Source organism: Malaclemys terrapin, chromosome 8 (assembly GCF_027887155.1).
Source record: "Malaclemys terrapin pileata isolate rMalTer1 chromosome 8, rMalTer1.hap1, whole genome shotgun sequence".
NCBI classification, from domain to species: domain Eukaryota; kingdom Metazoa; phylum Chordata; order Testudines; family Emydidae; genus Malaclemys; species Malaclemys terrapin.
Genome location: NC_071512.1, coordinates 48,862,500 through 48,873,534, shown reverse-complemented (window position 1 = coordinate 48,873,534; position 11,035 = coordinate 48,862,500). Strand labels below are relative to the sequence as shown.

Genomic DNA, 11,035 nt, shown 5'->3' with positions numbered 1-11,035 from the left:
AAACCAGTGGTACGTTGACATGTTTGCAATAAACCTCCTTTTGTTTCTTTTCCCAGGGCTGCAGGGTGGCTGTGTTGGGAGCCTTCCCCTCCCCTAGGAAGAGCAAGCACATCGGGGCGGCAGGGGGGAACAGGCCAAGTGCACTTTCTTTTGCAAAGACCCCCTTGCACCTTTAAGGACTGGAGACTTCGGATGGAAGCAGGGCACAGCCCACCTCTGAACCCGGTGATTGACAGGAAGCTGGGGGGGTGGGGTGGGGATGTGAGTGTATGTGTCTGAGGAAGGGGTGGGAGGAGCTCGGGCCCTTCCCAGATGGCCAATCAAGGCAGAGGGGTGGGCAGCTTGGCTCTCTTCTCCTGTGGCTTTTTTCTGTGTCAGTTTCAGGAGTCCTGAGCCTGAGCTAAACAAAAGCAGGAGGCAGAGGGGGCTGCTGGAGTTTGCAGAGACAGAGAGAAAAGGGAGGGTATTTTGCTTGCTTTGCTGCTGCTGGGGTGGGGGCAGAGCTCTGGCTTTTGCAAGAAGAAGGGGAGAGGAAAGAAGAAAGAAAGCAAACCAGCCCACCCCCTTTGAGATCGCTCTGGCAGTGGCTGGAGGGGGGTGGGGGAAAGTTTGCCTTGCAACCCTCCTTCGCCCCTGCCTTCCCCAGATCAATGCCTATTTGCAAAAGGATTAAGAGGCAGATTTAAAGGCTGATAGCTCATTTCTGCGATTGCAAAAGGAGCCCGGGACTAAGAAAGCAGCCAGAATCCAGCTCTGATTCCCTCCCCCCCCCCTTCCACCAAGTGGCAAGGAGGTTTATTTTTCTTGCTTTTTGGAGTCATCCTCTTCCCCCTCCCCACCCCCCCGAGTCCCCTTCCCCCCCCTTCAAGAAGCAACGGGACCCCCCTCCCCCTTTCTCGTTTTGCCTTTTTTTTTTTTTAATTTCCTCCTCCCGAGAAGAAGGATTTGGAGCCAGCGTGAAGGATAAAAAGCCTGGTTTCTCCCTAGGAGGCGCGCCGAAGGAGCCGGAGGGAGAAGGAAGGAGAAAAGGGACTGCTGCTGCTGTTAGCTTGGGCGATGGACGATCAACCCAGGTTGATGCATTCCCATGCTGGGGTGGGGATGGCAGGACATCCCGGCCTGTCCCAACACATGCAGGATGGAGCAGGAGGGACAGAGGGCGAGGGAGGCAGGAAACAAGACATTGGAGACATTTTACAGCAGATCATGACCATCACAGATCAGAGTTTGGATGAGGCACAAGCCAGGTGAGATGGGGAGGGGGCGCGAAATCTTCTCTTCCTTCTTACACAGTGCTGGGTTTCTTCATTGTGCTTTCTCTGCTTTGAATATTAGCTAGGTCCGGGAAGGGAAGGAACCAGAGCTACAGTAGAAATGTTGATCTCAAATATATATATATTTGGTGATATGATATAGTTACATTATATCTGTCTGCCTGTATCTATCTATTTGAAACCGCTCTCTGATCTCAAGCCGGCCTTCCTCACTTCCATGGCGCCTGGAGTCTAACAGGACAGGAGGGCTAAGTTTTGAACATCATCTTGCTGGGTGGTATCCCAGGAGGAGAAAGTCCCAAGCTAGACTTTATTGCTAAATTATTTGATTTTCATTCCTTTCATCCCACCTTTCTTGCCCGTGTCTTGGGACGGTTAGGATTTCTACAAAAATTGATTCCTTGCTCTTTTGTGGTTTTTTTTTTGTGTGTGTGTGTGTGTGTGTGTGTAAAAACAAATCACTTTCTTTGTCGCCAGTTATCAGCCTTTTAGAAAAGCTTTTCTGTGGGATTTTAAAAAGCAGGCCCTTTTCATGAAGGGTGGGGGTGGATATTTGCTTTTATTCATTGAAAAAGTCGTACTCAAATTCTTGTTGGGGTGATGGGATTTAAAAAACAAAAACAAAAAAAACTTGGGCCAGTTTCCTGTGGGTTTACTGTCTAATCCAGATATATGTACAAAAACTACACTCTTTCTCTTTTCCCCCCCTTCATCCCCCGCATTAAGCACCTAAGACACTTCTATGTGTTATTGGAACAATGTGTGGATTATGTACATTTTTGGAATAGGATTTGGGGATGGCAGCTGATTCTTCTTCAGCATTTGCGTTGTAGTATTTCATTTTATAGCAGACAATTTTAAAAACACAGTAGCCTGCTTTGAATTCCATAGAAGATACACCAAGTGGTGTATCATCTTTGGACACATTTTAAAATAATGGGCTTTTGGCTAAGGCTACATTTTATGGTTGGGGCAGATGTGCACAGATTTTTTTATGATGGGATATTAAAAAGAAAAAAAGCAGTAAAAATCTGCTAACTGGAACATATTCGACTTCACCGCATACAAGCTCAATAGACAGCTTTGAGAAGCTCTAGCCAAACTTAAAAAAATGAAGGCACAGTTATTTTTTTAATATAAAGTTGCCAAAAATTGTCTGGTATAAATTAGAATTTTATTATCTGAAGAAAAGCTTTTAGGTGTGGTATAGTTCTCACTGGCACATATGTTCCACAATGGAACAGATTGCTAGAGAACATTGTTCATGGAAAAACTACATCCCAATAAACTAGCTTGGATCCACTTCCAAAGGAGTGAGGCTATGCTATTATATTTGGTCTCTCTGTCTTCTTAGCCTTAAAACCCCAATATCATAGGATACTTTGTTATTGGGCTGATTGTTATAGAAGCAGAGCTTGGTAGCTTTTAGGATGAAGAAATTTCCCACTTCATGCCCAGAAAGAGCTGTGGGAGTGGGGGAAATCTTTATCCTGAAAGTTACAGGAATTGTGTGTGTGTGTGTGTGTGTGTGTATTTTCCTGCATGTGTAATTTACATTCAATCAAATTAAAAACAAACAGAACTTTGAGACCTGGATGATGCTCCATGTTTTGCCTTGCTGGGCTACCCACAGCTACTTCCTTACAGGACTTTTTCTTCGGCTCTGAAACCGACTGTATTTTTCAGCACTGCTTGGTTTTCAGTCCTGCGTATGCATCCCATATTAGTTTTTATGAAGTTCCTTTAAAAATGTAAATTGCTAATTGTGCTTCACACACACACAGACACTTACGCGTTGTTTATATACAAATGGCTGTGATCATTTGAGCTCTCTGCTAAGGTGTCTGTGGCTTTTCTGGGCTATGCCTTTGAGAGACTTCATATACCAATCTTGTACCATAAGGCAGGGTGGTGGTGAGGAAAATAATAGTGAATGTTTGCCAGATATTCCCACCACCTTTATATATCATTTCAGTTAGTAAACAACATTCCCATAATTGATGCCTGATCAGAACAGCCCTTTATACAACCAAGCCCTTTGCAAAGTGATTAGATGGCTAAAAAAATTACATTTGTTTCTTTGCTTAAGTGGGAACCTGATGGGTTTTAAAAGCAACCAGCCAATTAAACAAGCAACTCTCCTGCCTCCCTCAAAAACAATAACCAATCCCTGCCGCCCGAAAAGAAAATTTAAAAAAAATCCACCAAGCAGAAGGTTGTGTGTGTGTGTGTTGTTGTTTTTTTTATGAGTGTAGTGTCCTAATTGTCAATAATTGAATCTTAACATCAGCAAGCAGGCAGTGTGTACACAAGAAGCATAATGTAAACATGAAAAAATGCATTTCTGTGCCCAGATGTGTATGTTTGCCCCTGGCAGTGCATTTCCATTCTCTTTAACTTGGGTCCTGAAATATTATAAATTGACAGTTCCAATTGGTGCAACTTTCAAATATTGAGGGGCATCTGCAGGATGAATTGGAACACATGGGTGTATTAAATAGAAAGGAGGGTAGTGTGAGGACGGGGTGAGAGGGAGGGAGACAGATCTCAGTGCTGTGTATTTCATGTCTTCCACATGTTCCTGGCTTTGGCTGTTAATTGCCTGGCTAGGGCTGCTAGATTGTGAATGCCACTTAGCAGCAAATGCCATTTTCAAGTAATTCCTAAATTGGCCTAATTTATGTTATCTGTGTTAGTGGGTAGCCCCTCAAGAATGAAAGATCATCAGTTAAAGTCCTAAAAGTTATTGCATGGTGGCTTCCTGTGCAATTTTGGCCAAAATGTATATTGTATTTATAGGTATTTAATTGTATTTTCCCCCTCCTTTTGCACATACTAGCCAATTTCAATTTTGAAAGTTGTCTTGAGCTGCCATGGCACCCTAACCTTGCTTCTTTCTTGCAGGAAACATGCTTTAAACTGCCACAGAATGAAGCCGGCCCTTTTTAACGTCTTGTGTGAAATCAAAGAAAAAACAGGTAGGAATGGGGATTCTGATGATCCTATGGGTTTTGTGCCAATTTTGTTTTTCCACTTTAAGGGTATTCCCCTCTCCTCAAAAGTTCTTATTTTTTAATATTATTTCAAAGGGAAAAATGGAATATTTTACACTTCTGGCATTAACATTGCATAGTAGGGTATCTATTGAAGAGGAGAAAATATTAATTAATCTTCACCCATGCAACATTTGCTGCTTTTAATATGTCATCTCTCTTGTTACATCTTTAAAATATTGCACTGCTATGAAGACTGTTCGGAAAATAGATTTAAAACAAAACAAACAAACAAAAAAACAACAGCCCCCTAAGAAGTTGTTTTCACTTTGTCTCTTAAATAAGGATAAAAAGAATAAAAATACACTTCTAAAGTTTTTTTTATTTTATTTTAAATAAAGTTAAAATCCCTGTGTATCTACCAGTCACTGACACCAGATAACACACAGAGAAAGTTGTCAAATACCTTTAGTGGAAGCCTATCTATTAGATTGTTGATTACTTTAGGGTACTGTTGTTTTATGGCAGGGGGTGTTCTCCTGTAAGGGCGGTAATGACATCACAACACTCATTCTGCTGGTTCCCACTTTTCCAGACCTCCTACCATGCACTAACACACTTATAACACATCCCAGGGGGGCATTTAAATTTTAAAAGCAACAATTAAAAAATAGCAGTCATCAATCAAGGGTGATCTTAAACAACAGATGCTCAGGGAAGGACATTTAGCAACATCCGCCGCCATGTATTTTATTTTTTGCAATTTTTAATTTTATTTTTCCTCCCCCCGAACGGGTAAAATCCTTGCTTACGCCTCCCAGAAAAATGAACTGCATATAGGCAGCCTGATCCAACAGCTTCTTTTTTAACACGCTGCGAGCTACTTGACTTCCCCCCCCTCCCCTTTTACCAGCAGGACTGTAACAGTCAATAATTCATATCTAAACTATATAAGCAAGGGCATGACATGAATGGAAGTGACAATAAATATGATTGCACGCCCAGTTGATATACATTGATAGTTACACATGGTGGGGGAGAGCAGCTTTCGGAAACCTGAATCTGTGTCTGTTTAAAAAAAATTATATATAATATATATGCCTCATTGTGTTAGCAGCTGATTGAAAATGTGGTTACTTGACTCTTGTAATATATATAATATGACTAAGGAGACCCTTTGTTAAATGTTGTTTGAGCAGCTTGTAACCTAGACAAAGCACCTAGCAGTGGCATTCAACTCTCTGAAGTCCTTAGGGCTGCATTGCCAGTGCCTGACCTTCTTAAGAAGCCTTTCATTATATATTTCCTATAATTTAATGGAGCCTGTATATGGTTCCTATAATGTAATGGAGCCTGTGTATATATAAATATTAGAGATGCCTTGGAAATTCTGCAAGTGCCTTTTCTTCCTCTCCTTTTATTTTCTGTTAGCCAAGAAAACGACCGGTCTCTCTCTTCCTCTTATTTCTTTTGTTGACAATGTTGTCTATAAAATGTTGGTGGTTGGCCCAGTCTCTAATCAATGTCTGCCCTGGTTTGTAATCAAAGCAGTTGTGAAGTTGTAGGGGATGATTCTTTTTGAATTAGAGCAACTGGAAATATAGCGGGAGAAAAACAACAACCCACACCCCTATCCGCTCTAATATTTGGAGAAGCTGTTGGGCTATACGGAATCGGAGCGAGGTGGGAACATTTGAGTGTCCATAATGAGTGGGTGTGTTAATTCCGATCCCCTAATTAAAATCTAGAGAGACATTAGGTCAAAGTGTGACAGTGCAAACAAAGAGCAGGTGTGGATTGGTACCGTCTCCCTTTAATCATTCTGGCTGGATTGCTAGACGGGAGGCTGCTGCGTTAAACAGAATAACCCCCCCAAATAGGTAAATTAGGATGGCATTTGAAATTATTTTTTATCAAGTCAGCTATATGTGTACGGAGAATAATTTGCTTTATAAATGAGGGAGGGGGGGAAAGAAAAGAAAAATCCATCACACTTGAAATTAAGAAAGGTGCAGGTGGTATCTTTATTATTTTCTTGGACCAAATTCTATAGCTGAGTAGCCGTGGTCCTCCGAAGATGAGTCTCATCTAAAAGGAACACACAGGCCTAGTGCAATCCAAGGTGCAGGTGTGCAAAGGTGAAAGTTGGGCTAAGTTAGATTTCCTCCCCACATCTGAATTTCTGATGTGGAGTCAACGGGGAAGAATCCATTGTCAGATAAAATCCTGACTACTCAAGTGGCTTGTGGTTCTGGTGGGGCGAGTGTGCGAGCGTGTGTGTGTTCCACTCGTCCCATCTCAAGCGTTACAATGTGCGGAAACGGGGATTCGCTTTCAAACAGCTTGATTTAAGTGACTCCAGAGCCTGATGGAGACTTTACCACCAACTCCCGCAACATTCCAGCTAATATTTCATAGCGTTAACGTAGTCTGAGCGAACCCAAAGTGTCCATGAAGTTGTTAGAAAAAGAGGTCATCTTTACTGGCTGGAGTCCCCTTTTGCAAGATGACTCTTCATTTATTTTAAAGGATTTATAGGCATGCTTTTTTTTTTTTTTTTTTTTTAAGCTTGTTTGCTGGAATCTGTTAGTTTCTTTTGTCTATTTCAGAGCGATGTCTTTTAAAAAGTAGTAAGTGGAGAGATTTGATTTGAGGTTAATGCAGGAAAAATTGTTGCTTAAATGTACACATGATTAGTCTCTGCTAATTTGCAGTGTTTTCCCTTCTTTTTTGGTTGCTTCGTTGGGGGCTAATTGGTAGGACTAGCTTCAAATGGCTAATTGGCTTTTTGGAATAAAATAATAATAAAAATAGAAGCCATCATTGTCTCAAATGCAATTGATTTCCCAGTCAATAGAAATTTAAATACAAAAAATTGCACTGGCAATTATGAAAAGTTTGCAAGGGTTGGGGGTTCCTGTTTGTGTTTTTAGATGATTCTCTGCCTGAGCAGAATTGCTAAGTAGAGGAATCAGGCAAGGCAAACGCAGACATGCGGTCCTTGGATAGCAAACTGGAAAATATCTGCTGTCAAAATGCAGCAGCGTCTATTTCAGCTGTGAGCCTTTTCCAACTCCCATCTCGTTTGATGGGGAATGGAGAAGAGAGAGAAGGTGAACACAGGATCTGTGATCATTTAATCCGATCGCTCCTCCTTAAACATTAGAAGGGATATTCACTTTTTTGCTTCTTCCGTGGATGTGGGAATGTGAAACACATTCTGTTTAAAAAGACCCTGACTTTTTTTTAATTTATTTTTTTTAAATTTCTCAATTATTTTTTTCCCTTCTATGTGTCAAAGTAATTCAGGTATAAAAGGAAAATTAATACACCCCCAACAGATAAAATTTATTAAGTGGAATATTTATGGACAGCAGTGATTAGCTGTGCAATTGTTGTTAATAGTGGCTTTGGTTTGTTTGGTTGGGTTTTTTTGTTTTTGTTTTTAAATTTTGAACATAGTAGCTACATAAGGCACTTCTTAGCCACCCTTCCCCTATGTATTATCTTCATGAAAGTTAACTCAAATCAGCTCTTTGGAGGAGGTAGAATATTTTATTTTATTTTTTTTCCTTAGCACCCCTTTGTTCTCTCTAGCTCTCTGCCTTTCTCTGTGTTCAATTAACACCCCCATCACAGAACTGTAGTCTTTTTTTAATGTCTGCTACTGTATTTCACTTCTGACACCTCCCTTATTATTCTTGCCTGCCATTTCTTTTTAATATAGCAATTACGTTATGGGGTTTCTTTTCTTTTCTTTTCTCTCCCTCCCCCCCCCCCCCTTTCATTTCTTTCTTTGAAGCTGGAGGAAAAAAAGGAGGGCCAACCATGTGTTGTATGTAAGTGAATGTTTCCTGGGGTGCATCTTATCTGTGAGAGAATGGCCAAACCAAGGCCTTGTCTGCCCTTTATAGGGTAGCATGGGGCAGCTTTTTTTCAGCTCTGCTTTTTGACCTTTATGCGTCACTTTAAAACTCTGCCTTCGGTTTCCTGTTCTTCCCTTAAGCTGGGAGTCAGCAGAGGAGCCCAAGGAGCATTAAACACCCACATTAGGATTTCAGTGGCAGTTGTGTACTTAGGGCCTGATCCTGCTTCCACTCCTGTTGACTTCCCTGCAGCGGAATCAGGGTCCTAACTGGTTCAGGCTCCTCTGCAAATCGTTGGTTCCAGCGCTCCGCGGCTCCCCTCCAAAGCAAAGAAGGGTTTAGAATTGTGCTGCCTTTTTTTGTTTTGTTTTTTTTAAAGCGGCTGCTGTTCAAATGCCTTTAGCTGCCCTTTTGAGCTGTACACTGTTCTCCTGGAGACCTTGCGTTGGATCCACAGTTGGCATGTGCCTCGAGATTGGTTTAAGAATATACAACCGGTGGCGGGAGGGGGGAAGGGAAGAGTGGGGGAGCTTTAGACTTTTCTACCCCAACAAACGCAGCTTGGTGTAGGCCCCTGAAGGTTGCCAGATGCTGGCCGCGAAAGCCTTTGCAGGACTCTTGATTCAATTAGTTCCAGAAACCTAGCATCTTTAGAGGGAAAGGAAGAAAAATAGGAAATGAAGGAAATAACAACTGCACAGAAGGAAAGGGGTATTCGGTGGGGTGGGATGGAGGGAGTGTTGACTTAATTGGAGACCACGTGCATCTTTGGAAGGGAAAAGTTGGGGGTATGACAAGGTGTGGGGTGTGAATGATGGGGTATAAACCAGCAGCCCAGACTGGGACTGAAGACAGATGTATGTTAGCTATTGATGGGACCTGCCTAGTGGGGATGACAAATACACTCTCCACTCAGGTGCGGGTCCCTCTCGTGCTGCCGAAATGTCTGAAAGCTTTAGTTTTAATTGTACTTTCTCTACCGCCGAGAGGAGAGGAGGGGAGGGCAGGGTGGGGGTCTGTACAAAGATTTAGCGGGGCAGCTAAAGCGGTTAGAACAGAGCAGACGAAATTAGTGTAATCAGAATTGCCGTGGCAGTGTGAAAGGAGGTGGGAGCTGAATGCCTGCGACTGACTCCAGCCCGGCAATGAGGGGAACATTTGTGACGCTATGGGGTGACAGGGATTTTTGTGTGGCCATGATGCCAAATAAACTTGCCAGTAGCTACGGGGATGAAAGTGCTCCCCCCTGCGTTATCCAGAGGGAGCTGAATCGATGCAATCTGATGGCCTTGTTTAACTAGTGTTTAGCTCAGTGTGAGGGGGCCCGACGTGAGGCGAGTCCCCTGGCCGGCTCTGTCTCGCTCGGGGATAGGCTTTGATTAGTCTTAAATCTCTCCCGTCCGTGTCAGGTGGCGTCGGGGTGCTTTGGATTGGGTGGCTGGATCGGAAGATGCATTGGGATGAGGTGGGATTCCTGCCGGATTAGTTCGGTGCAGGTTCCCAAACTTGTGGCGTTGCCTCAGCAGCATTCATTCCAGAGACGGCCTGCCATCACCCGTGGACTAGATGCCTTGGAGACTGAGTGGTTCATGCTTAGTTAATTTATTCAGGCAAAATATCTCCAGGAACCAGGGGTTGGTTTGTGTGTAAATAACATTTGATCAGAGATCCCTCTCACCTGGATATATTCTGTTCCCCCCGCCCCCGGGTGTGAGGTATTTTCTCAACTCCTTCTCCTGCTCCGTGAGCCCTGTTCATCCAAACCTCTCTTGATGTTTCTGAAATATTTTGGCGAAGACTTTCATTAGAGGAATAGTTTTTGCATCTTGTGATCTGAACAAGGACTTGGTAGCTGGAAACTCCCATGCTTTAATCCCAGCTCCTGCCACTGACTCCCTCTGTGGCCATGAGGAAAATCTTTTAGGCCCAAATTTTCTAAAGTGACTAGTGATTTTTTTTTTTGGGGGGGTGCCCCACTTGAGACACCGAAAGGGTTTTCAAAAAGTGCTGAGCATTTGCCCACTGCAAATTGAGTCCCTTCCAGGTATCTCAGGATGGGCATCTAGAATCGCTAGTTACTTTAGATAATGTAGGTTGTAACCGCTCTCTGCCTCAGTTTCCCCACCAGTAAATTCAAGCTAATATTTAGCTGCCTCGTGGGGGGGGCATGTTTCTGCCTCATGGGGAGAATGTTTCTAAAGCATATTGGAGAAGCTATATAAGTATTAGGACTGTAAATGGGCTTGTAGTCTGCAGATACAATATCTGTTTTTTGAGGGGAATAGTAACAAAAATAGAGCAATAGAGAAAATGTAAGCTATAAATATAGAGAGTCCTTGAGAGGCACCATCAATGCTGCCTTCGTAAGATTCTGAAGATCCAATGGGAAGACAGGTGCACCAATATTAGTGTTCTGGAAGAGGCAAAGACCACCAGTATTGAGGCAGTGATCATCCCTCAGCAATTCCGCTGGACTGATCACGTTGTCCGGATGCCAGACCATCACCTCCCAAAACAGGTCCTGTTCTCTCAGCTGAAAGAAGGGTACCGTAATGTGAGTGGACAATGGAAGAGTTATAAGGACTTGCTGAAGGACAACCTAAAAAATGTAATATTGATATTCATACCTGGGAGACACTTGCCCAGGATTGCTTAAAATGGAGTGAAGTCCTACATGATGGTCCCCTGCATTTTGAACTTGCTCGCCAACAAGCTGAAGAGGACAAGAGGCGCAGGAGGAAGGAGAGACTGGCTTCCAGTCATGGTCAACAGCCTCCTGCCGAGCCTGAAAACATCTGCCCTCATTGTAATAGAACTTGTGGTTCAAGGATTGGCCTTATTAGCCACCTGAGGACCCATAACTCCCATGGAAGATGATCATACTTGGTAACGAGTGATCACC

The 11,035-nt window shown here is 43.0% G+C and overlaps 1 protein-coding gene across 3 annotated transcripts in view; it reads left to right on the top strand.

Moving 5' to 3' along the window:
- The first annotated feature begins 399 nt into the window (after positions 1–399).
- Positions 400–11,035, top strand: part of PBX1 (PBX homeobox 1) — a 247,062-nt gene continuing 236,426 nt past the window's right edge. For all 3 annotated transcript variants that reach the window (XM_054037024.1, XM_054037023.1, XM_054037025.1), the window contains exons 1-2: positions 400–1,247; positions 4,179–4,252. In XM_054037024.1, coding sequence (XP_053892999.1) covers positions 1,057–1,247; positions 4,179–4,252 — 265 coding nt within the window. In that variant the 5' untranslated portion in view covers positions 400–1,056. The remainder of the gene's footprint in view (positions 1,248–4,178; positions 4,253–11,035) is intronic.